The sequence below is a fragment of the Tursiops truncatus genome, chromosome 6 (genome assembly GCF_011762595.2).
Source record: "Tursiops truncatus isolate mTurTru1 chromosome 6, mTurTru1.mat.Y, whole genome shotgun sequence".
Taxonomy (NCBI): Eukaryota; Metazoa; Chordata; class Mammalia; order Artiodactyla; family Delphinidae; genus Tursiops; species Tursiops truncatus.
Window position 1 is genome coordinate 85,220,567 of NC_047039.1, and position 27,688 is coordinate 85,248,254.

The window sequence follows — 27,688 nt, forward strand, 5'->3', positions numbered from 1 at the left end:
GTGAATTAAATGAGCTGTGGGAAAATGGAATGAAAATGGCAGCATAGTACAATGGGACCTGTCTTGATACCCAGTAATTGAGGGGGATGAAAAGATATGAAAATAAATGAGACTGTGAGTAAGGGGCAGAAGAATTTTCAGAGTGTGACCAACATTCCACATAAATCACCTCTCATTCAGATGTAGGAGATTTTTACCTTACATGGAAAAACAAATATCCCAAGAGAACCACAGGAGATCTGTGACTTCTATGTAAATGATACCTTTTCACTCCTCAGCTAACATGCTATGAAAATGGAATCTTGAAAAATACCGGAAAAAAGCAAACCACATAAACCCAGTTTCATCAGACATTCAAAGACACACACATGCTAATTCTCATGGTTTGGACTGGGCACTGATCAGCCTTTGTCCTATTTGATAACTGCCTTGGCAGATGGGATAATGTCACTCTTTATCTCAAAAAGTTAAAATTCAATGTACAGAGAGGCATTCAAGGGCCTGCATGACTTCGCTTCAGGGCACTTTTTTCTCCTCACCTTCTACACCTTATCTCTCCACAAACCCATATTCCAGCTTTATGCCTGCTGCTTCTCCTCAGACAGTAATTTTTCTCCCTACTGCCTTCTCCCTTGGGGTCTCATACTCCCCCAGTGTTTTAATACGCAGTGTCACCTCTCTGCCCAAGATTCCCACAAGCTTCAGTGTCACTCCTGAACTCTGGCTCCATGTTTCCCAATGCCTGGTGGATTTCACCTGGATGTCCAATACAGCTTTTAAGATGCCCAGTATGAAACTGACCTGATCATCATATTTTCTAGCTCTTAAACTGCCTTTTCTGCTTCCTTGAATGGTACCATCCCCTCAGACACTCGGGCCTGCAACTTTGAAGGTGTGACTCTTTGTTGCCACTCATATCCAATTAATTGCCAAGTCCTACTGACCTGGTCACCGCAATGTTTCTTGACTCTTTCTTCTTTTTATTAGTGACAGTAGCTATAACTTCAACTCTGTCCACTGTCTTTCTCTTCTAATCGTGTTTACGTGCTGCTGCCAAAAAAACCATCTTAAATGGATTCTGCTTCTCTGTGCTATTCCACTGTTCAAAAATGTCAATGGACCTCTAGTGTCAAGTATTCACTTTCCTTAGCCTCATGTCAAAGATCCTGTGATATCTCAACCGAACTTACTTTTCAGACTTGGATCTTCTCTCTCCTTTCATGCTGTGACTAAAGAGAACTCCTGAAGATATCCTGACTGTGCCTTATACTTTCCACCTCCAAGTAGTTCATTCTGTTCTTTTGCTTGGAATGTCCATTCTTCTTTCCTTGATGCACATGTCCAAATTCCAAGTCTTCTTCAAGAATAAGCACACATTTTATCTTATTAATTAAGCCTTCCCTTGAAGGTGATCACACTTTCCTTGAACTTTTACATATTTGTTTCTAAACTTTGGCATGCTTATAACTTTATTTTTTGTAGTTCTACTTTTAGTTTTTTGAGGACCTCCAGACTGTTTTCATAGTGGCTGTACTAATTTTCAATCCTACGAACACTTATAACTTTCTAAGTTATTTCTCCTTGTGTTTTTATCTTTTTTATCTTTTCTCCCCTACTTGACTTATTCACTTCTGAATTTCTCCACATCATTTAGTGTAAAAAAAGGATAGAGTCACTCAAAGATTTGAGCATTGGTAGGAGAGAAAAGAGCTCATGTGAGTGAGTGGAATATACTTAAGAATGAATGCTGAGTGACTGAAAGGGTATGGAAATTATTTTGATCATACCTCTCCATGGGAAGGTGAGGACATTATGTCATCTGCATAATACCATACATCTGGATGAAAACTGAACAATTCTGTCACCAACATTATTTGCCAAAAGCCCAGATGTCGAGCATTGCTTAATCAAATAATCTGGGTGTCTTTATATGAAAAAAAAAAAGTGAGAGACTTTAATATAGAAACAACATTAGGAAACAGAAATACATTTTTGGGAACCTTAGTGGATCTTCATTTATTATCTAAAGTTGAAAATGTTTTAGATTTAGGCTTGTCCCACTTCTTTAAGACCTTACTAGATGTAACACAAAGTTGACATTGTCCATTTCCTCTCACTCTGTCCTGTGGGCTGTGTTAGATTATAAAAATGTCACCTTTTTATTCTGGTGGAGTTGGGGTTGGAATGGTTGTTTCTTTTTGTTTAAAAAAACTTTTACTTCTGTTTTTCTTTATGCATTCTTTCTAATCCCTAAAATAATCATTACTTCAGGTTTCTCATGTGTAACATCCATAACAATTTTGGTAATCTTTGGTTCTGATTAATGAAACTCTAGTCAGTATTGTGTTCATCTTTTTACGTACAATAATGGTCTGCAATCTTCACAACAACAGGCATATATATTAGATTGTTTCTTATACTAGATTGGATTGAATGGTTTCCAAATCTAGTTTGTAATTTAAGCATCACATTGCAAGACTCTTGCAAGAAAATTCGAGTAAGTTTCTTTTAAGATGGTGAACCTTTGGGAGATCTATAGGCCTCTTGGGGCAAAGAATAAATAGAGGCTGCTAATACCAGTGCAGTGTGAATGCTGAAGCATCACCAAAATCTCTCTTCAGGATAACACATGTATTTATACTACAGAACTTATTTGTGTTCACTAAACTCCAGCTGATAACCTAAAGTCCTGAGTGCACAATAAGAAGTGATGCAATTCATTGCCTAGTCAATGACCCATTGTTTGTTGAATCTTTTCATGAGGTTCACGCCTCTTACGAGGAGGTTTTCAGTATATGGGTCAAATTTCTCATGTTCATTTGTTTGCAAAACAGACCATATCCTAATCCAAACCATTTATGAGAATCCTCTAAAGTTGCCACCAGCCTTCTGGGCCACTCCATCATTTAACAAAGACAGTTGTAAATGTCCTATTTGTTCATGCTCTATGTAATTAATTTTAAATGTTCGATAAAAATATGTAGTAAATCGTTCAATACCATGAGATTTGATGTGAAAAGGGATATTTGAAAAGGCATGGTGAATGTTTCACTGTTTGAAACGCTCAGCTTAGCTCAAGTTGCTTTAAACACATTGTGTCCTGGGGATGCCCACTGAATTGCAGCTTTCTCCAGTCTCTCCTAGATGGGTCTTACACATTGGTATACACTTCTGCTCTGGATCTGCATTCTGTTCCCCATTGGGACTGTAGTACTCCCTGGAGTCCTATTCTAATTGCTTTGAGCCCTGACAACCCCCTCCTCTCTACTCCCACCAGGTTGGACCAAGTTCTCCATACTCCCAGTCACAAAAGAGGTCTTGTTTCAATCCAGAGAGAACATAGACATGGCTGTCCTTACTCAAGTATCACCACTGCTTTACCTGCTTACCTGAACTTCACCCCCTTCCTCCCTTCTACCCTTACAGTCAGATGTCTAGGATATCAAAGGAGGCCTAGAATAGATACAATTTTCTTGAATGTTCTTGGACGTTGTAATGTGACTGCTGGCACACTCCTCCAACCCCAAGGTGATCAGTTTTCCTTACTCTATAAGGACACCCTGTTCCTAGCTAACCTTGCCACCTCAGTTAGCTCAGTACTCCTTGTCTATACCCATTGAGTTTTCTAGCATCCGACTCTGAGTGCTTATGATAAAATGTTAGTTCTTTCCATTTTACAATTTTTCATGGTGAAAAAAAGTTTCTTTACAATTTAAAATATGGACCTTACTATTTATTTCCATTAATTCCCAAGAGAAGTAATTAATTCATTTTGAAGTTTACTTTAGGTGAAAATACTTTGTAAGACTATTCCCTGATAGCTATTCTGCCAGATGGTTAACTAACAAAGGAAAAACTGCACAAATAGATGTTTCTACCAGAAGGACTTTCTCTGGAACAAACATCTCCTAAAAGCATCCCTCACTCTTTTTGTTTCATTTAATAAAACAATGAAATATTTAGTGCATCCAGGCAACAGGCTTTTTTGGACTAGTCTCTATGGATGGTTCAGAGAATATTCTTCTGTTAGATGAAAGAATATAGACATACTACAGCATAAAATACAATATATGGAGTTAAAATTGACAATTAGGAAACCTAGAGTTAAAAGAAGTATTACCTTAGGGTCATGTATTCCAGAAAGCTCTTCATAGATCTTCTCACCTACCATGACAGCAGCCAAATTCGCTGTATATGTAGAAAGGCAAAACATACAGAAAATGGCCCAAAGGTTCATCAGAAACCTTCCAGTCCAGCATTTTGGGGGTTTGATGGCTGCTGTTCTACCAAACAAGAGGGCATAACAGACATTCAAGGCTGAAGAGAAGGAGAAAACTTTACTTCTGTTCCGCCCCTTGGGAGTCATACCAAAGGGGCTCTTCCATTCATAGAGAGTGAGGAAGATGGCAGTGATGTGCAGAGCCACAAAAATCCCCAGCCACATTGTCCAATGGAGTGGCCACATGAAGGCTCCAATGGGAGCTGCTGTGTCTCGGGTCCTCACTAAGATGCCCAAGCTGGTGGAGAAGAAAGGACTGGTGAAATCTATCACCTGGCTTCGTGCAGTATTGATGCTGAAGGAAGTGACTGCCATGTGGGCTGACCCACTGAGGAGTTCACCCACCAGCCCAGTCCAGTGCCCATTTTTCCAGGCTCCATATTTGCCATCCCCAACAATATAGAGATCAAAGTCAAAGTTCATGTCTTCTGCTAGCTTTTCCAGCAGATCAATGCAATATCCATAGCAGCACTTCTTGAATTTGATGGGCACTGTATCATTACTGCTATGAAGGCTGCTAAAAAGGCTGTCCAGTATGGAAGAATCATTAGTCATGGGGTCTAGACAGAGTTGGCCAGCAGGGCACAAGCCTTCATCATCTACCTCCCGTGTGAAGACAAATGGATGTTCGATCAAAGTAACCACTCGCAAGTGTAGCTTACTTGGGTGTTGGAAGTGGGTTTTGTGCCTCTGGGCTTGCTCTGGCCATATTCCATAGTCCATGATAATCTTCCCCTGCTGCCAGCTGCCCAAGCGTGTCCACATTGGCTTTCCCAGGGGGTCATGTTGCAGATTCCAGATGAAAAAGTTGTTTTCTGAGCTGATGATAGTGGAACCTTTTACTTTGATGGAACCACTGAGGCCTCTGAAAGTGGTGTTGGCTAGAAACCTGCCAAAGAGGAGCAAAGGCAAAAAGGGAGGAAGAGAGGTGAGGCCAAAGTCCGGAAGCGGTGCTCATCTTTTCTTCTCTGTCTTAATAAGAAGAAACTCTATTTTTTTTCAAAAGGCACTGCCTGTAATTACTTTAGGAATTAATAAGCTGGACTCTTTCTAGGACAAGAGTCCCTATTTCATTGAGCAAATGAGATCTCAACCTCAGGTTCTAACACCTGGGCTGGGTGCTTGACTTGTGGTCTTACTCCAAATCTTTATTCCTAGTTAAGGAATGTGTTAATTGTTTTCTGTTGTAAATGGTTAATTATATATTCTTACAAATTTCCAAGCTATGAAGGTTCTCAGCATCTTTAACATGTCTCATTTCTACTGCTCACCACATTCAATTGCAAATAAATCAGCTCAATAAATATATTATCTTTGGTGCAAGGAATAAGTTATAATACATATGTATATACTTTTATGATTGCTTAAAATTACATTCATAATTCTAGAAAATAGCCAAATCTTGTTATCAGTGTTTAGCGTGGAAACAATCGACATGTCTGTCAGCATGAGGCCAGTCTAAGCTGCGTGTTGGATACCATCCATGGAATAAAGAAAAAGATGATAAATAGACTTGCAGTTCCCAGGACAGCCTCAGGCTAACCTCCCTCTAAGTCATTAGAGAAAAACAGTTGGCTCTGGCTCTAGAGAGAGCTTCTGCCAGAAGTCAAAGAAAGGAAAATTACCAACTGAATGATATACTGATTCCTAACCCTGGGAACCAGGGCACTGTCAGTATATGTTCTGCTATGGACAAGGCAGGGAAATGCTTGGTCAGTCTCTGTTTTTCTTGAGTTTGGGAAGATAAGACAATAAGAGGTAATATATGAGCTCGAGGCACCTCTGTACTGTTTTTTTTTTTTTTTTCAGTACGCGGGCCTCTCACTACTGTGGCCTCTCCTGCCGCGGAGCACAGGCTCCTCCGCGGCATGCGGGATCCCCCCGGACCGGGGCACGAACCCATGTCCCCTGCACCGGCAGGCGGACTCCCAACCACTGCGCCACCAGGGAAGCCCCCTCTGTAGTCTTAATTATGGCCTTGTGTCAGAAATAAAGCCCACATTTTGACATCAAACACACCTGTGTTAGAATATTGGTCCACCCACCTTCTAGTATTGTCCTTGGACACAAATTTACTGAACTCTAAGCTTCAGTTTTGTCATCAGCAAAATGGGGGAGGTTATTACATTTTTATTTTTAAATTATTTCTACTGCAAGGGTTAGAAATAATGCATGTGAAGTACATACCACACCTTTTGACATAGAACAGATGTTCCAGATATGGTAATTATTATTTAATGTCATTCAAATTTTTTCTGTCAAGGCTGTCCCAGGTCACTTTTCCTAGTCTTTTAATAGAACTTTTCTAGTTGGAGGCACAAAGTACTGCATTATGATAAACTCATAGAGGCTACTCAAGACTTATTTCAAATTAAAAGAAATTAAATTGAAATGTGGACTGTTACATAGAAGATTTTTATGAGGAGTTGGATGATACAGAATGTGTTTCTTCATGAAACACATTCATCCATTGCTTGCCACAAACATTACTGTGTAATTTATAAATGCAAATACCAGTAGTAAGAAGTTGTGCTGCCATAGAAGAAACAGAAAAATCAGAAAGTGTGAAGAATATCCTAATTTTCATTACAGATATAAATGTAAATCACATTTGAAGATGCTACTGTCACTAAATGCAATGAAACTGCTCATTTTGGTAGATTGCATATAATAGTAATTATTCATGTTAGCTCTCCCCAGTGGGACTCTACCACTTAAAATGAATTCTGTTTAGCAACAAGTAATGAAGTCTCAGTTATCTTAGACTTTCAAACAGTTTTCTGCTTCTTTAGGGAAGTAGGGAACCAAATCATTAAAATATACAGATTAATCAACTGATAATTACCTAGGTACTATAATAGAAGGGTGACTACAACTGTGTTTCTGATGAGCAATTTACTGTTAGATTTGTTAAGACACACACACACACACACACACACACACACACACACACACACTGACATAGCCTAGGGAATAAAACAGTTATTAGTAAATAATTTTATTTGGTCAATTTAGTGATCAGGAAAGTAAAGTTAAAGTTGTAGAAAGAGAAGCCCTTCATTATTTTAAGAATAGTTGGGGCTTAATGATTATAGACTTTTCACTGGATGGACCTACGAAGGACTACCACTGAGTAAATATATACTAAAATCATCTCAGAAAAGCGGTCTTCAGGAATCTTTTAGAGATTATATAACTCCCTCATTCCAGTAAAACCTATTCCTTATTATCGATGTTAAATAGCATTCAGCATGGCCATGACTAAAGAACAATGCTCAGTTGTCTTTGAGGCACTCATCTATCACAGAAAGACATATCAGTCAGGATCTAAATGTCTTTCATTTTCCCAGATTGGAAAATCCAGTGTTTGTTTCACTATGCAGTTGGCACCAAGAAATTGGGTCTCAGAGAATCCCCATTAATGATGGATTACTTTTATTTTCAGTTTTACAGAGAGGATAAGTTAAAAATCTCATTAATAGCTTTAGTTATTATCACCTTCACTATGTATTCTTTGTAATGGAATGACAATGCATAGCCAAGTTTGAATATTCACTATGTTAGCTAAAAGATTACAGTGTTGAAATCTTGCTTTTTGCTTGAAGTGATTTCTACCATGTTCCTTTTTATCTTGCCCTGGACTCTTCTTGGATGAACAAGAAAAAGGAAAATCAGGAATAATTTTATTGGCAAGATAAACTGATACAAATACCAGGCACTGTTCTTAGTATGAGTTATAGAGATGAAAGACACACTCATTGTTCTCAAGGAGCTCAAAGTCTGGTGATGGGGAGAAAGAAAAGCGAACAGGCAATTCTAAACCAGTGTAATAAGCATCCTGATGGAGGTAGAATTGGGTGCCATTGGAACAGAAAGCAAGGGCACCCACAATCTAGGGGTGACAAGGAAGGCTTCTGAGAGGAGCAGGTGCGAGAGCTGAGTCTTGAAGAAGGAGTTACAGTTAACCAGGAAGAGAAGCTGGGGCTTGGTGCTGTCAGCACAGGGAGATGCATGTGCAAAAGCCAGAGACAGAGAGAGCAAGCTGCATGATGGTAAGTGGTGAGAAATAAGCCTGGAGATGAGGGTGAGAAGTGAGTTACAAAAGGACTGAGGCCACGATGAAGCTAATGGAGAGCCATCGAGAGAATTTTTCTGAGGAGGGACAGGATCATCAGATTTGATTTTAGAAAGATTTTGTTTTCCTGCTAGCTATATAGGAAATGGTTTGGAAGGAGAAGGTGGCTGAGCACAGTTTCAGCTGTGAGGAATAATGCTCCTTTCCGCCTCTTGCTTCCTCTCTTCCTCTCTCTCTGCCTGTTTCACAAGGGCCTTAAGGTGACAAGGGCTAAGGTAATAGCAGAAGTGGAAAAAATGGCAAAATCAAGAGATACATAGTTTCAGAAAGAAAAGTAGTGATATTGAGAGGGTCAAATGCACATGACTGCATTTAATTCACAAACTGTATTAAGAATGTGTAAAACTCGGCTTGATGGAAGGTCATATAAATAAGACCTGGAGTATTTAAGTTGATTATGAGCTAAATGTAAGCCCACAGAGCACTGTGGGAAAAAAAAGAGAGAAAAGTAATCTTAAATTCTTTTAATAGTAGTTTAGAGCCTGGGTCACAGGGACCAATAATAATACCACTACATTCTGTGCTGATCATACTACTTCTCCAGCCTAGCTATGAATTCTCAATAAATCTTCCAGTTCAAATATCATGAGGAAAGGTAGGAGGTGGAAAATTTAACAAGGGGTGGTAAGTATAACAATCTGATTGGACAGCAGAGTAGAAACATATTCAGGTTGCAACTGAACTCTAGAGGCTTTGCATGTCCATTTTATGAGGCTGGATTTTATTTAACAGGAAAAGGGGAGCCATGAAGATTTCAAAGTAGAGTAATGATGTAACCATAAGTCTGCATTGGTAATACTGCTCTGGCAACAGGTACAATGTGTCTATAGGAAGGAAGAGATAGTGACCAGGAGACCACTTCGAAGGCTAGTACAATAGCTCTGTCATGGTATGATAAGGGTCTGAATCGCACTCCATGAGTGAGAATCTGGTTTAGCACTGTGCCTTGTGCATAGTGAGTGTTTAACAAAGCAGTTCAGGTATACATCTTTCTTATCAGCAGATCTCCCAAGATACCACTCTGCTTGAAAGGATAAAGGTCATTGGTTAATCTGCTTGGAGGTAACTTATTACTTCAGTAAAATTCCCAATTATGTCACTAACTAAGAATATGTGTTGATTTGAATAGGAGCTGAGATAAAATCTGAACTTTTCAAATTATGTAAAAAATGTTTTTGAGACAGTTCACAAATATAAGCAAGATCAGTGTTTAATGTATTTAATATATTTTAGAAGCCACATTTGCACACAAAACTTGACTTACTAATTAAAATATTTTCTTATGCATTAAAATAAATGAACAAAGATGTTAACAAAACATCACCCAATCAATCATTTATTCATTCCATAATACTCACTTTTACCAGGCACTATTCCAGATTCTGGGGGATATAGTAGTGAACAAAACTCTATGTAGCTTTTAGTCTATCGAGGGAACAGAATATGATAAGTAGGGAATATGAATGGGATGTTAGTGCTAAGTGCAAAGGAGAAAAAATAAAGCAGAGTAAGGAGATAAGATGTGTCAGGGTTGATGGCAGTAGGGTGGAATTTTAGATTAGAGAGGCCAGGAGAAGGTGATATTTGAGTAAAGGGTTGAAGAAAGGGAAGGAGCTGACCAAGAGGATATCTGGGTAAAGAGCATTCCCTGTATAGGGAGCAAGGAGTCCAGTGTCCTTGAGTGTGACTGTACCGGGTATGTTTGAGAAATAGCTAAGGGAGGGAGGGGCAGGAGAGTTAAAGATGAGGTCAGAAAAAACTTAAGGGGAGTGGGAGGTGGGGAAAATAGGATTTTGTAGGTCACCGTAAGGACTTTGTTTCTTCTCTACGTGAGATGGAGAGCCACTGGTAGGTTTTGAGCAGAGAAGTGATAAGATATGACCTACATTTTATTTATTTATTTATTTTTGCGGTACGCGGGCCTCTCACTGTTGTGGCCTCTCCCGTTGCGGAGCACAGGCTCTGGACGCGCAGGCTCAGTGGCCATGGCTCACGGGGCCCAGCCGCTCTGCGGCATGTGGGATCTTCCCAGACCGGGGCACGAACCCGTGTCCCCTGCATCGGCAGGCAGACTCTCAACCACTGCGTCACCAGGGAAGCCCATGACCTACGTTTTAACAGGCTCGTCTCAGTGTTGTGTTGAGAATGGACTACAGAGAGACAAGAGCAGAAGCAGAAAGACCAGTTAGGAGGCTGTTTCAAATACCAGACAAAAGTTGATGATAGTTTAGACTGAGGTAGTAGCAGTGGAGGTGAGAAGAATTAGTTGGATCTTGATAAATTTTGAAGCTGCCACTGACAGGATTTGCTGATGGCTCATATAGTTGCTAGGAAAAGGAAACAAAAGGATGACACCAAAGTTTTTTCCCTGAGCGATTGGAAGGATGGAGTTGTCATTAATTAAGATAAAGAAAACTGTAGAAGAATCAGGTTGTGAGGTGGGTGAGAACCACCAGGAGTACAGTTTTGCTAATGTTAATTTTGAGATAATTCATAGATATCCAAATGTAGTTGTCAAGTAGGTAGGTGGTGATCTTCCAGAGTTCACGAAGTAGGTCTGGACTGGAGGTACAGTTTGGGAGCCAAAAGTCTATATAGGGTATTTAAGGAGATCATAATGGTAATTGTAGATGAGAAGAAGTTCAAGGAGTGAGTCCAGGGCACTTCAACATTTGGAGGTGTTGCAGGTGAGGAAGAACTAGCAAAGGAAACTGAGAAGTAACCAGAGACATAAAGCGGGCTGTGTTGTGTTCTAGAAGCCAAGTAAAAAGGATTTTTCGAGGAGGGGACACTTATCAGCTGTGTCAATGCTTCTAACAGCTCAAATGCAATGAGGACTGAGAACTGACCGTTCGCTTTAGAAACATGTAGGCCACTGGTGACTTCATGAGAGTAAGTTCAGTGAAGTATTGGAGCCTAATGTTTCAAGAGAAAATGGAAAGAGAGAAACTGGAGATAACTCTTCAGAGAGTTATGCTATAAAGAGGACAAAAATGGAATAGTGGTGGAGAGGAAAAATTAAGTACATATATAAATATAAGTATATATATATGTGCAGGCTTTTATGATGATGGGAATGATCTAGTAAAAATAGAAAAATTGTTGATGTAGGATAGAAGAGAGAGAATTCCTGGGACAGTTCCCTTGAGGGGCAAAAGGGATTGTGCTCTAAGGTGCAAGAGGGGGTGATGCTCTTTGCTGTGACAAAAGAGGAGCATGGACATGAGAGAAGGCAGAGAGAATACAGGGTCCAGAGGCAAGTAGGTGGGTGGATATGGACAAGAGAGCTTGTGGAAGTTCTCTCTTGATTGCTTTAACTCATTTAGGGCATTTAAAAAGTAAATTATAGAGCTCATTATACTCTCCCCCTTATAATTCATTTGAGAGAAGGTTTATTGTATTACTCTCAAAATGAGACCGAAGGCACTCTTAAAAATGCAGAAAGCAAATAACTTTCATAAGAAATGTATTAGATCAATTCCAACTAAAATGTTTATTGTTTTGTTTTCCCATTTGAGTTTGCAAGAGTAAGTTGTAAAACTACCTGGGCCTACCACTTTCTAAAAAATTGTAATTTTTCAATCACTTTTTCAATCTCTTCTATTAAACTTTCTATTTCTCTGGGTCCATCTTGGCGAATGATATCCTCCTAAGAATTTGTTGCTATGGAACTGTATATAATATCATTTATACTAATCTTAGGATTTCTTCTAATTAATTAACTTGGGTTTTGTTAATTCCTTCTTTCTAGATCTCCTCCCACCTCTCTCTTTTCTGGATTGTTGGAAGATGAAATATTTGTGTTCATATATTCTTTAATAATAGAATGTTAACTGCAGTATTTATCTTAATTTATTGGCTTAATTACAAATTCATGTATTATTTTTACTTTTTAAAAACTTGCTCTAAAATTTACTAAAGTTAAATAAAAATCTCCTACTGTAAATAATGTTACCATGTTCTTAAAGATTTTAAGACCTGTTGCCCCTGATTTTTCTTCTTATTCAGCATATAAAGTTTTACTAATCTTATGTTTTTATATTCATTATAAATTTGTTATCTTTTCTTATCTTGAACTAGTTCTATCATAATCCCGTTTTTTCCAGTCTTCATTTTGGAGATGTATGAATTTACTTTTGCGTTGTCTAAATGCATCATCATCCTTATGTGTCTTCTTCCATGCCCAGTTGTTTATAAGTCATATATTCATTTCTACTTTGATCTTTTCTTCACGCATCAGCTTGTCTCTTTGCATGTCTATTTCTCTCATTTGTTTTTCATTTCTTTTAAAATTGCCCTCTTATCTTTGCTTTTTCCCCCTGTTATAGTTGCCTTCCATTAACCATATCTGTATCTGGGAATATCTGTTTTGCTCTATAAATCCTTAAAATTTATTTTTCCCTTTGGGGAAAATTGTATCTTCAGTCCAGACCTCCTTCCTGAACTCTGGAAGATCACCACCTACCTACTTGACAACTGCATTTGGATATCTATGAATTATCTCAAAGTTAACATTAGCAAAATTGAATTCCTGGTGGTTCTCACCCACCTCACAACCTGATTCTTCTACAGTTTTCTTTATCTGAATTAATGGCAACTCCATCCTTCCAGTTGCTCAGGGCAAAAGTTTTGGTGTCATCCTTATGTTTCCTTTTCCTAGCAACCACCTAATTGCGGCCAATTAACTCCATCTTTGACTTTTTAGACTGTAAGATCCTCAGCGCATGGATTTTGACATTCTCCACATTCTGAGAGCAGTCTCTTCCGTACAGTTGCTGTGAGGAATGAACAAATCCTCCTTTTCCCACTGCTCTGCTTCATAACACTGCAGGCTGTCCAGCTGAGACTTCAGCATTCATCTAAGCATCTGTCACACTGAGTCATCTTTGGATCTTAGGCACAACATGGTACCTGGACAGTATAACTGCTCAGTGATGTTTGTGGGATAAATTCAGTTAAACACATGTTTCCTGCTCAAATCAGACATGGGTTTCTTCAAGAGCACTTCCTCACATTGCCAGAAGAATGGGACTCAATCAGCCAGGAAGTATTGATATTGTATTTGTAATTTATAGATTATTCAGAGCATTAAAATTCTAATACATTTCTCCCTGAACAATGGAGAGTATCAAAAATAGAAATTAGTTCTATGGGAAACCTCTCTAACAGTAAGGAATTTAATAGGAATTGGAAATTGCTAAATTTCAATCTTTAAAGCAGAGGGCCCCACATTGTAACCATTGACTATATCCTCTTTTACAACAACTTACAAAGCTCATCTTTTAAAATAGATTTCCATCAGCTAATGAGCAAACAGCAATTTAATAACATATTAAATGTACATACGTACACCCATGGACCTTTGGGGTCTGTTTTGCCAATAAGTGAAACTATAGAGTGGAAGGAGAGCTCTTGTCCTTGACTTTTTTCCCAAGAGGAGAAAAATATGAATACTAATCTTTGTGATTGAGTCATGTTTGAATATACTTCTTGGGCTGTGTGTGTGATGTGATGGGATCACTAAGTCAAAAAATCAGACACATAGACATAGTGCCCTATTTTTCAGCTTTCATGTGGCAGAACTGGCAAGCTGGTACTTCTTTTCCTTCTGTGTTTTTCTCCCACAGTAGTTAGATTTGTACCATATTCTTATGTTGTTTTTCTTTCCTTTCATTTTTTGATATAAACCTTGACTTCTCTCCACAATTATGGCCTGTGCCCATCCCTTGGATGGCTCCTCTTGCTTTGTGTAATATCCAACCTTAATTCCTTCTAGCTCTCTAGATCTGGCTCCAGCACTAGTCCAGGTGCTGATATCCCTTCCCTTAGCATAGCCCTGTCAATGGGACACTATGTAGTATTTGCCACTGGAGGTTGAAGTGGCCCTGGGATAGATCTAGAATTCAGAGTACCTCTTTTTTTTGACATATTTCCAAATTTTATAGTAGATGCATACAAAGTAAAAAGTATTCAACAAAGAATATAATCACAATTTCCACTCAGGCAAATAGAATCTTGGAAGTTCTCCTAATGTGGGAAATTGCCACAGTTTAAAACCTGCTGGAAGCTAGATTAAGCAAATTTAAGCTGTATTCTTCAAAACAGGGTCCTGAGGGGATACACATCTTTTACTGTTCCTTGTTTGAGGCCCCCATGACTTAGAGAAGATTTTCGACACAGCTCTTGGCATGACTTAAGTGACATAGAGGGATGGGCAAATTCAAAGGATTTAGCCAAATTAGTCCAGTGACAGGAGTTCTTACTGGAAACATCTGGAAACATAGACCTTAACTGTTGTCCTTACGATTCATGACACCGAAGCATGTGTTTTCTAGAAGTACTGACTCCGTGGTAGCCTTGCAGAGAAAGTTAACTTAGGAGTAACAGCTGGACACAGTAGGTCACCCCACAGTAATGGGTTCTCCTTGGGGACCCAAGGAACCAGTGTTAACATCATCCAACCCGTGGCTTTCAGGTTCAATACAACTGCATTTCTTTTGAGTACATGTTGAAATACACAGGCTAACTAGTTTGGCTCAGTAGAGGTCTTTAGGACAAGAACACTTATACATGGGTAATCGCACCTCCTGATTTATATAGCTTTTGGCTGAAAGAATATGAATGACAAAGTAATGGGATCCCAATTAAGGAAAGTTTATATTAATTCTGAAAGAGCCTGGAACTTGGATTTAGACAGTTTAAACCTTCCCCTATAAAGTACTAACTGAATGACCTTAGGCATACCACTTAACTTTTCAAGGTAGGAATCCTTATAATTAAGGAAATTAAATTTTCTAAAGATTAAATAACTTTGGCAGGGTTACAATGCCAGTAAATTATTGTAAAGGTGAATGGGAATACCCCAGGTTAGAATTATATCATGCCACCTCAAGTTCTCCTGGAACTCTTCTAGTATCCAGCAATGAGACTGGGAACATCATCAGTTTATACCTTGGGACTTTTGAATGGGTATTTGTTTTAGTCTTTTTTTTCCTGAAGCTTCCTAGTGCCTCATAATACATGGCACATACATGTTCTGGATAATACATGCAGAATCAATAAATAAAGCAACATTTACTATTAATGAAAGGCCAGTGAATCTTGGTATTGCTTGACCATGTAAGCATAAAGATGAACGTAGCCTGGAGGGGAAAGAGTCTCTCTAGCACATTGAACCATTTTTCAAGGACAACTGAGGAGCGGGCCTAACAATGCCGGCTAGTGCCAAAGGATAATCACTAGTAGAATGGGTGTTGTCTCAGTGAGGAATGATAACCAAACTGCTAGGTCAAAAAAAATGGATAAAAAATATGGGTAAGTGGAGGAGCATATTGTCTCTCTCTGAAAAGAGAGAACAAAAGAAGGGGGTTGTAAGCTTCCTGGGAGCAGGGCCCCTGTTTTCTATTCTTTGTGTCTCCAGCATTAGCCAAGGTCCTAGCCTAATATAAGTAAGCTTCAACATATGTTTGTGGATGAATAAATGAATTAATCACTGCCCACTTGATACAGAACTGAATTGCAGAAGCTATTCCAAGAAGGAAGGCAAGATTCCATAGATTCTATAGCCTGCTGAGAAGCTAGAATAACTATCAGGACTATGATTAACTAGCTAAAGGGTCAGAGACTTCTTAGGCCAAGGGGACCAAGGTGTCTATCGATGTCTAGGGTCTTGGAATTACTAAAGGAAGGATAACTGCCTTTGACTAGGCTATGAATAAATCAAGGGGCTCTTTCTCCAGAAACATAGATTCATTACCACCCAGGGCCTTCAGATAAGCATGGGCAAATCCTAACCCTAAGAATAGCAGGGAAGTCCTCAAACTCCTATTCATTTTCAACAGAGTCTGGTGTTTAGAATGAGGTAAGGGAGTAAATGTGGGCAAAGCTAAAACAGATTTGGAGAAATAAAAACAAGTTTTTGTATCTTAATGGTTTTTAAAAAATTAGTCGCAAGGATTTTATGCTCTATTACTTTATTTGGTTAATTTGTTACAGGATTATGATTTTATAACTATGTCATGCCTAATGTTCTGCCATTCAAGTGACATCCAGAATGCATACTCCTTAGCTTGGCATGAAAGCTCTGTGTGGCATGCTATCAAATTAACAACTTTTCCAGAATCATGTCAGATTCTCTTCATATGCAATGTACACGCCAACTGTACTAAATTTCTTTCAGGTCTTGGTAAATTTGCATATGCCATTTCCTGTGCCTGTGAGGAAATGTTTGCTCCAAACCAGAAAACTCCTATTCATTTATCAAGATCCAATTCCAGTATTTCTTCCTCATCATCAACTCTCTGAGAAGAGTTAATTATTTCCTCCTCTGTGTATTTGAACATATTTCTATTTTTAAGAATAACGTATCCCTTTGTTTTATAACCATTTACTTACTTTTCAACTCATGCACTAGGCTGTCAGCTCCAAAATGGCAGGATGCAACTTTCATTTTGTCTGCCTCACCCTAGTTCAACAAATAGTCACTGACTGCACAGAAACACCTTTGCACATGTATTTGTGAAGTTATTGCCAAATAATATATCAGATATCATTGCTTCAAAGTAATTAACATTTAATAAAACAACTTGCAAATAAATTGTTAAAGATCACAGTATGAACTTGGCCCCCACGTGGTTTTGTCTACATTTAGTTATGATGGATGTTTGCTCTGGCATGTGGGGACCCAGGAGGAATTAAATCCTTTTTACCTGTTATTACGTCTATGTAGTCTGCCATGAGAAATGATTTTTTTCTAGTCTAAAGGCCTATGCTGAAAAAGCCACGTTTTTGGTGATTTCATTAACATTTAAAAATGTTAACAATTCTGTCAGCCTAAACTGAAAGTGACTGTGTGAGAAATGAAAGCTTGCATAACTCTGACACTCGATATTCATGGCTCATTATCCTCATGACTTTCATTATGCAGTGAGGAAGTAGGGTCAGCCTCACAAAATTTAGGAATAATTAAGAAAATTACTATATGGAGATGTGACTTATGGACTGAGAATAACGAACTTTCTAAAAAGACTGTATTCAACAAAATAAATAAGGATGATGAAAAATCCACAGATGTTTTATAGCTTAAGGCAGCTTTTCAGTTATTCATTATAAAGACTCCTTGAAGGCTTTTCCTCACTTCCCTTGACCCTTTCCTGAACACTTTGAAACTTTCTCTTGACTATATTCCTCAGGGAGTTCAAGAAGTCCTAGGCGTATTTCCTGAAGTTCTTTAAGTTCATTCTCAAACACATCCACAGAGATGAAAATATTGTTGCTGACCTGTATACACTGTGAATTGCTTCCAGGCTCCAAACCTCACACTCATCTTTCACAACTTTCAAAGTTTGTGGAATAATCATGTGGAAATAGCCACAAGGTCAGAGGTTATCTGCTAACGTAACATTCTATCAAAAAAAAAAAGGAAAAGAAAACCAGATGGTATCTAGGTAAGTTAAAAAAACTATTTTTAATTTAGACAAAATTTTATTTATCTGTTAACCACCCATTATTCTTCTAGAGCAACAGATGGTGTAGGATGTAAATATAATATAAAATTTCCTTTTCTATGTTAATTTCAGTAAATGTCTATTAAGTAGCTGCTATATGCCAGGCATTAAACTAAGTTCAATAGTATCTCCACTTAATAGAATTTATATTTTAGTTCAGAAGTCAGACACACAGACAAATAATGATAATGGAATAGACCAAGTACCATCATATAATTTCATGTACAAAGTGCCATGGGATCTTTATAGAAGGAGGCACATAACTTTAACATAAATTAAATTTTGAGGAGCCAGAAAGATCAGTTTGATCTTGATAAAATGAACCCCTAAAGTATATACAACCCAAGTCAACAAATATTTCTGTAGCTTCTAAACATTTTTAGGATCCAAACAGAATTATTTTTCTTGTGCTCTCCATTTTATATGAGACAGAAAGACATTAAAAAATTTAATATAGTTTTCACAAGTGGTTTTTCCTGTCTATTGTTTAAGATTGTCCTTCCAAAATAATGACTGTTTGAAATTATAACTAAAGGCTTTGGTTATATTTTTGTTATGAAGGAGGATGTTTCTTATCCCAGATAAAGTCCTGAGCCTCAGTGAAGTGCTAGTTGAAAAACAGTAGATTAGGACTTCCCTGGTGGCACAGTGGTTAAGAATCTGCCTGCCAGTGCAGGAGACATGGGTTCGAGCCCTGGTCTGGGAAGATCCCACATGTCGCGGAGCAACTGAGCCCGTGCACCACAACTACTGAGCCCGCGTGCCACAACTATGAAGCCGGCGCACCCTAGAACTCGTGCTCCGCAACAAGAGAAGCCATCACAATGAGAAGCCCGCACACCACAACAAAGAGCAGCCCCCACTCGCCACAACTAGAGAAAGCCCGTGCACAGCAACGAAGACCCAATGCAGCCAAAAAAAAAAAAGATTAAAAAAAAAACCAGATTAGTTCTGGATAGTGGCTATAAAATAAAACATGCATAGACCTTATTTTTTTTCATAGACTTTAATCTTGAGGAAATTCAAATACATTATGGAAAAAATGGAAAGTTCAGTTGATGATAGGACATCTAATTTTATCATTTATAGATTCCTAATAAGTGAGTTTTTGAGATATTTTATTTTATTAACATTCTTTAAGGAGTGTGTAGGCTGTGCTTAAACTCTGCCATATATATGGCATTTAACATGTTGCCTTGCGCATAGTAGGTGCTCAGTCCATACATGTGAAATTAAATGTAAAATGCTTGGCACTTTCTGATCTTTCCTCAAACGTTCATGTCTTTTAAAAGGCAAGACACCATGAGGTTACCTTGTGCTCCTCAACACAGTCAGATGTCCCTGTTCGAAGAGGACTTCCTAAAATGGGGCCAGACTATAGCTAAGCCTTCATCTCTGAAACAGCAATAATTCTGTGATTTGGCCTCTCTGACCATAGGTGGTCCTTTTCAGGAAAAAAATCTAGGCCCCTGTAAAATATCCTTTAAGGATTTCTCCTTTTTCCAGGGATCATGAAAACCATGTCTATAGGATGAATTATTCTTTAACTTAAACAGGCTTTTTCATTCTAGATTCTGAACCAGATTGAGGAACTGGAAAAGAAAGGTAGCTAATTTTAAAAAGTATATATATATATATATATATATATATATATATATATATATAACATAAAAAATATATATATACATTTTACTCTTGTGGAACTCTTAGTTCTATCTATCTACTTACCTATCATCTACCATCTACCTATCACAACTCCTCCATGGATAGTAGGATCTACTGTTATATCTTTTTACATAAATGAGTATAGGACATTGGAAACTAAGGCTCAGAGAAGTTAAATCACTTGACCAAGTCATGCAAAGCTAAAATTCAAGCATAGGGAGTCTGGCTCCAGGGTCTATGTCTTTAGTCACTTCTCTATTCTGCCTTATTCATCATAGCCTGGGAGTAGAGAGAAAAGTCTATCTCTAGCGTGACTAATTTTTTTCTCTGTATAGATTTAGAGAGATTTGTCCAAGTCTTTTGATATAGGAAAGAGGGAGCAGGGATGGAAACATTTCTTGTGCATCTACTATGAGCTGAGCAGTGTTAGGTACTTTTCATATAGAATTTTGTGGTGTCTTTATTATAATATATCAAGCTATTTAATATTATCTTAGTTTACTAATGAGAAAACTGAGGCTCAGAGTTTTTAAATAGCTTGCCAAGAACACATAGCTAGTATGGGACTAAGCCAGGATTTAAAAGTGGGACTGAGGATTCCCTACTATATGCCATGTGCTTTCTGCAAATGGGATAGATAGGGAGATTTTATTTCCTATCAGAGTCCTATGACTGGGGATGTAAACCAGGTCTTGCATCCTACCTTGATAAATATTGTCCTGAAGTGAGATTTGCAGTTTCCACATCCATGCAGTTCATCGTGCTGGGAATGAGAGCAAGTTCTGGCTGGATCATGGTGGCTGTGGCTACAGCTCTTGCAACCAGTTCCATGGCATCTTGTACATAGTACTCAAAGACAGACTGTGTTGTTTTTCCATGAGCAATGAGCCCTAAGGGCAGACCTTCTGTCCTCAGTTGCTCAACATTCTGGGAATCCCCCAGCACCCAATGAAGCTCAGGGGCTGCTACCCCAAACTGGGTGGTAATTTCGAAAATCCGCCGGATACTTTCCATGTCGCAGCCAAACATCACCATTGTGGGCGTACTGTTCTTAACGCTCTCAAGCTGGACCTGCAGGAAGCTCAAGAGGTCCTCAGTGGAGGAGAGGTTGATGGTGATGTTGATGATAGAGCCCAGGTGGAACTTGGAATTATTCTGGGTAAGGACGAGGAAGTCGGTGATGTTCCAGTCTTCCTGGCACAGCAACAAGCTAAAATTGTACCAGTTGTTCATGGTCAGGATTGAGACAGTGACATCAGCATCAGAACTTAATGAATTTTCTAAACTCAGTTGGAGGTGAAGGGGATTCTGTATTTAAAGATATGAAAAAGAAGAATTAGAAAGTAATGGCCAAAGATTATAATATAGGGTACTTTTGCTTTCTTATGAGGCTTCATCTTTTATTTTTCCCTATGATATTCAAGTGCCTCTGGGATAAAATTCCCATAATTTTGAAAGCTATGTTTCCTGTCTAATGGGATTGATTCCTTACAACTGATTTCCTTATAATTTTTGCTCAGAGTACCAGAGGGCAGATGATTCTTGGTGTAAATGTCAGGGGTGACACAACTGTACATTTAGTCTTAAATTTTTATCAGGCTTGTCTACTTCCTACAGACAGTCTCCTTTAGGCATCCCATTTCTAACTATCCCTCTTCTTAACTCATTTGTCCAATTTTCCTGTCAGGTGAAATAATTTAAAGAAATTACTTTTGATTTCCTTTAAAACTACTAGTAGAAAAATCTTAAAACAGTGCAGGTGCTTGTATTAAGGATGGTGTGGAAAAAGGATGCATCATAGTTTCCCAAACTTCTAGCCCCTGAGGAAGGCACATTTAATATATGTGGTGCTATGTTTGAATGTTTATGTTCCCCAAAATTCATATGTTGAAATCCTAATCCCCAATGTGATGGTATGAGGTGATGGGGCCTTTGGGAAGTAATTAGGTCATGAGGGCAGAACCCTCATGAATGAGATTAATGTCCAAGAGGCTCAAAAGAATTCCCTTACCCCTTCCACAATATGAGGACACAGTGAGAAGCTGGCAGTCTGCCACCATGCTGGGACCCTGATTTCGAACTTCTAGCCTCCAGAATTGTGAGAAATGAAATTCTGTTGTTTACAAGCTACCCAGTCTGTGTTACAGCAGGCTAAATACACTAATACATATGGAATAATTAACAATATACTTATAAAAATTAAATACATAGTCTAATATTGAAGGTTTGATTGCATTTCTGTATCTACTGAGACTGGATTCTTGCTGTGAAGGGTGAAATGTGTGCCATTTAAACACATATATGTAACTTCCACCACAATTTCATCTACTTATAGAGCTCACCAACTCAATGAAAGAAAAGTATCTTATTTGAAAAAATCACAAACTATTAATTATATAGATGAAGTGGAAATAGTCCTCTAATGAATGAATCTGTTAATTGTTCTGAGAGTAGACATTTGACATATTTATCCTTTAACACTGACATCCTGAGGATGGTTAGCACAATGCTTTACACAAGGTAGTGTACAATAGACACAGTCCAAATTGACTAAATATGGTCCCATTTTGGAGCTATTAGACTATTGAACTATTTTTGAGAATTTGCCAAACATTCAAGTCAATAACATGAGGAGGGCTTTCGCAGTAAAATTTCATGCCCTTGTACAAAAGGAAAGAAGTGTGGCCTTCCTTTATTTCTTGTTATACACTACCAAAAAGTGTATAACAAGAAATAGAGTTTGAGTTGAACTTTGAACTCTTTGAAGGGTTAAAAGCATTCTGATATGTGTAGAATAAGGAGTGAGGATTCCAAAGGAATTTATGGGCGAAAAACTATTACCAAAGGCAGTAAATGAGAGTAATCATAATGGTAAGGAAGAGGGAGTCTTAAAATTTATTTTGATAACTTGACTTTTGTCCTTCTAAATTAAGCTTTTGAGCAGGACTTGTAATGATAAAACCAGAGCTTTTGGAGGATCATCTATTGGTAGCATTCAAAAGGAAGAGGGAAAACAAGCCTTCTAGGATTTCGATAAGGTGCTAAGGGTTTAAACTGGAAGCCAGTGTTGGTAATGATAGGAAGAGTGATTTAAAAAAAGGTTTTTTTAAAATTAAAATTTAGTGACAAGGTCAGATGTAAGAAGCAAAAAGAGAAAGGTGTCAAAAAACCAGGAGGTAGGTAGTTCCTGTTTCTAGGCTTGGGATGCCATATAAGATAAAGGACCAGAAGCTTCATTTCCTCACTCTTACTACTGATGAATATAAATTGCTCCAGAGAGTCCTTTCTTTCCTCCTCTTTTAACTTTCTTCCTTTCCTTCCTTTTTATATCCTCCTGTGCCTTAACCCTCTTCCAGAATCAGTGAGCAATGGAAGGCAAGCTATACATTTAGCTGGCAGGAACAAATTATTCCCAACTGTTTTCTTGGCCTCAGTTCCCTATTCTGTTGCCAGTTTTCTTTCTAAAACATAAATATGACCATATCATTCTTCTGCACCATAACCTCTGAATCACCCATAGGACAAATTTCAAACTTCACCTGTAACACTCCAAACATGTACCCCAAGACAGGTCATAGTAGACAAATTATTTTTCTTGTGTCAGAGTGAGCATGTTCACATCTACACAAATTTGATACGCTGAATTCTCCACCTGTGAATGTACTTGCCTATATTCATATTCATCCTTCAGAACTCAACTCTTGCATGCAGATTTCCAGAAATTAGCTTACGTTCCACTTACTACTGTTTCTGCTGCTGAGCTTTTTTCCTCGCAGTATTTTTGCCCTTTTGATTTCCTGCAATGGTGAACTGGGTTTTTGTTTGACTGCCCCTCTGACTGTTGCCCAAGCAGAATTAATCGTCTCATGTCTGTGTCAGGGTGTCATTTTGTTCATCCCTTTATTACAGCACCCTTCATACCGTAAGTTAGTTATTTGGTTAAGTGCTTATCTCCCACACTAGACTGGAAGCTCCTTTAGGATAAGGACCATATCTCAATCATCTCTTCTAACACAGTTATTAGTTAACCAGAGATAGTATTTATCAACTGGAATTTTCTTTTGTCCATCCTGGGCTATGATCATAATCTTGTCACTGAAAGACTGAGAAGAAAACCATTTCCAGCAGAGCTGCACGACCCAATATTTTGCCCCCAGTGGGGACAAAGGCCCATCTATCCACTTCCTACAGAGAGATTCATTAAATCAGTATGTGAGGATCATGTTCTAATGGAGGCAGAGATGAAAATGTTCTCCTCTTGCTAAATAGGGAAGTAAAATTAGCTAATCACATTGAGCATTCAGCACCAGAGAGACAAATGCATTTGGCATGAGAGAGTGACAGAGGAGTAAAATGAAAGCCCCTCCCCGTGGATTATGTGATCTGTATAATCACACTCATCCCTACGAACAATTCTAGTAAGAAAGTCTAGATGTGGAAGTTAATCCTTACACGAATTTAAGGAACACAATTCTTCAAATAAATATTTATTAAATAATAGTTTAGAAACATCTAGTGATATTGTATTTATCTGGCAGCCTCAGAAGCAAAATCTCCTAATTTCTCTCCATATAATAATCAAGGGAAAGGTGCGTGTACGTGTGTGTGCATGACACACACACACACAGATATGAAAACTTAAAACAAAAAATTCAAGCCTAATAGTAAAACTTTCATCAAAATCTGGGACAAAAATTAAACAAGACCTATCAAATGAAACTGAGAATCAAAATCTATGTCTGAGAGATAGTTTGCTGCTTGCAGAAGAACAACCCATGCCTGAAGGAAGGTATAATTAAAAAAAAATTTTCTACATTGTTTATCTCCTAAATCAGAGATCCAATAACAAAACAACTTGAGTTAGGAAGCCTCTCTCAACCATGCTGACAGTAAAAACTGCTTCATAAGTGCATTCAATTTATATAAATTAAAATATACAGGCTCAGGAGGAGGTAGGGGGAGAGAAAAATGAAGTAGTACTGATAATTCTAATTATCCTAAGTGAGTGTATTCTTTATTACTTATGACTATTATATATAGGTATTATGTATTGTAATAAATACATGTTATTGTACACAGTTATATACACAAAATCATATATGCCAAATTAAATAGGCAATTTTTAAAAACTGAAGTATAGTTAATGTACAACATTATGTCAATTTCAGGTGTGCAACAGTGATTTGACATTCAAATATATTATGAAATGATCACCATAATAAGTCTGGTAACCATCTGTCACCATTCAAAATTATTACAGTATTATTGAATACTATATTCCTTAAGCTGTCTAATACTTCCTCATAAGTTATTTATTTTATAACTGGTAGTTTGTATCTCTTAGTCTCTTTCACCTATTTCATCCAACCTCCACCCCAACCTCTGGCAACCACCAGTTTGTTCTCTTTATCTATGTCTGTTTCTGCTTTGTTTTTGTTTGTTGATCCGTTTTGTTTTTTAGATTCCACATATAAGTGAAACCATATGGTACTTGTCTTTCTCTGTCTGACTTACTTCACTTAGCGTAATACCCTCTAGACCCAACCATGTTGTCACAAGTGGCAAGATTTCATCCTTTTTTATGGCTGAGTAATATTCCATTGTGTGTGTGTGTGTGTGTGTGTGTGTGTGTGTGTGTGTGTGTGTGTATCACACATCTGCTTTATCCACTCATCTTTTGATGGACACTTAGGTTGCTTCTATGTTTTCGCTAACTTAAGGAATTTTCTAATGTAATTTTCTGATACTTTGAATTGAGTCTTTATTTCGAAGCAAGATAACACGCCTCTCCACTCCACTCTCCACTGAGTTTTAGGGTTTTATTCCCATCATAATCTGCTTCTACATTATTTGGGGGCTGACATTCCCAAAAATATGGGCCAGAAGTGTGGATGGGAAATGGCCATGTTGAAATGCACTCATGGAATGAAATCTCAACAAGTCAAGTGCAGAGCTGGAAGGAGAGAGGAGTTGCCAAGACAGCAGTGCAGTTGCCAGTGTCAGAGAATTGCAGAAGTGTCAGAGATTTATTCAATTGTGTAAGGGAAGATTGCTTTAGCTGTTATGGAGCACAGTGGATTTACAACTAGTAAAAGATTAAAATTCCACAGAAACAAAAACCAGGCGAGAAGGGTAAGAAAATGTGGAAAAATAAAAAGATAGAGGGGCTGTGCCTTAAGAGATATTAGAACACAACAGAAAATGCAATTTTTATATAACCATAATAATTAAAACAGGTAAGTATTAACAAAAGGATTAACAGGTAAATAAATAGAACAGATGTTAATGCACATTAAGAAGTACATTGATTTAATATACTATATTAATATATTGAATACTATACACTGAAAATTATAAAGGAATATAGAAGAAACATATGAAGTTAAGAGTTGAGAAAATAGATTATTTGGGAAAATACATATCATTTAAAGTCCTAGTTCTACCATATATTAAAAATAAATTCCAGGCCATTTAAGAGTTAAAAGTACAATGTCAAATCATTAAAAGTTAGAGCATATAGGTAAATGTGTCAGAAATCACAATGATAAAGAGAAATACATTAAACTAAATATTACAATATGCTTTATTTCCAGCATTAAACACCTCTCATAAGCAAACAAAAAAATAAAAACATGAGAAACAAAAGAATATTTGCAACATATTTGACAGAGTTAATGGTCACAAAATGTAAAGAACATTTACTAATCAATCAGGAAATAGAACCCATGACTGAGCATTCATTCAATCAAGAAAATTAATTTTAAGCTCCTACTGTGAGCCATACTCTCTGTAAAAATTTCCTGTTGTCTGTACAGTGGGTGAGAGATAGACAATTTACAGATAAGTAGACAAACACTTAATATAATTATAAATTATGGAAATTACTGTAAATGAAACTAATAAGGTGTAGCAAGACTAGGAAAGGGGAAAGAGTATCCCAGGAAAAGTGTAATAATTATGATTAGTAGGGTAGGTGGATGCACATATTTGCACTGTATAAGCACTCTCTAACTGGGACTTTAGAAAAAGTAAGGGATGTGTATAAAAATGATTAATCACTATATATAGGTAAACACAAATACTGATTTTTTAAAAAATACACATTTAACTAAAAATGTAGTTTCATTTTGACCATCCATTCCTCTTTGACTAGGTACAATCTTCCTAGTCCCAGATAAATGATTGGAGCCACTACCTGCTTCTACATTCCCTCTGCTTGATTCTTTTTTTTAAAATTTTATTTATTTATTTATTTATTTATTTATTTATTTATTTATTTATTCTTGGCTGCATTGGGTCTTCGTTGCTGCACGCGGGCTTTCTCTAGTTGCGGTGAGCAGGGGCTACTCTTCGTTACGGCGCGCAGGCTTTTTATTGCGGTGGCTTCTCTTGTTGCGGAGCACAGGCTCTAGGTGCACAGGCTTCAGTAGTTGCAGCATGCAGGCTCAGTAGTTGTGGCTTGTGGGCACTAGAGTGCAGGCTCAGTAGCTGTGGCACAGGGACTCAGTTGCCCGCGGCATGTGGGATCTTCCCGGACCAGCACTGGAACCCGTGTCCCCTGCATTGGCAGGTGGGTTCTTAACCACTGTGCCACCAGGGAAGTCCCCTCTGCTTGATTCTTTACCCTCCCCTTTTGCAGTGTCTTCAATGTTCTTGCTCAAATCCTAAACTGTCCCTTCTGGCTGGACCACTGTCTTCAGTCAGCTGAGCTTTTCTCTCCTTTTGTGGGACAGTAAGTATTGTGCTTAGGACTTAGTAGTCCTAGCAACCTATCCTTAGCTTCTGGCTCCATCATTTACAAGCCATGTGGCTTTCAACAAGTCACTCAGTGTCTCTGAGTCATAAATTTCTCATCTCTAAAACAAGGAAAATACTACCTCCTACCTTACAGGTTCATTTAGAGAATTAAATGTGAGAATGTGATAATGCATGGAAAGTAACTGGCCCAGAGTGAAGGCCCAGTAAGTAATAGTTGTTACAGTTTTCTTAGAGTTAAGTCATTGTGTTGGACATGCCTGCTAAAGTGATTGCAATACAATTTTTTTCTTTGCTATTCTTGCTCTTTTTCCTTTCTCTTTTCTATTTTCACCCAATGGTCCCTGC

At 38.0% G+C, this 27,688-nt stretch overlaps 1 protein-coding gene across 1 annotated transcript in view; it reads right to left on the reverse strand.

Moving 5' to 3' along the window:
* GRIN3A (glutamate ionotropic receptor NMDA type subunit 3A) overlaps nt 1-27,688 on the reverse strand; it is a 150,945-nt gene that overhangs the window by 84,760 nt on the left and 38,497 nt on the right. Inside the window, exons 2-3 of the mRNA XM_019948871.3 lie at nt 20,289-20,893; nt 4,121-5,168 (exon numbers count right to left, since the gene is read on the reverse strand). Coding sequence (XP_019804430.1) covers nt 4,121-5,168; nt 20,289-20,893 — 1,653 coding nt within the window. The remainder of the gene's footprint in view (nt 1-4,120; nt 5,169-20,288; nt 20,894-27,688) is intronic.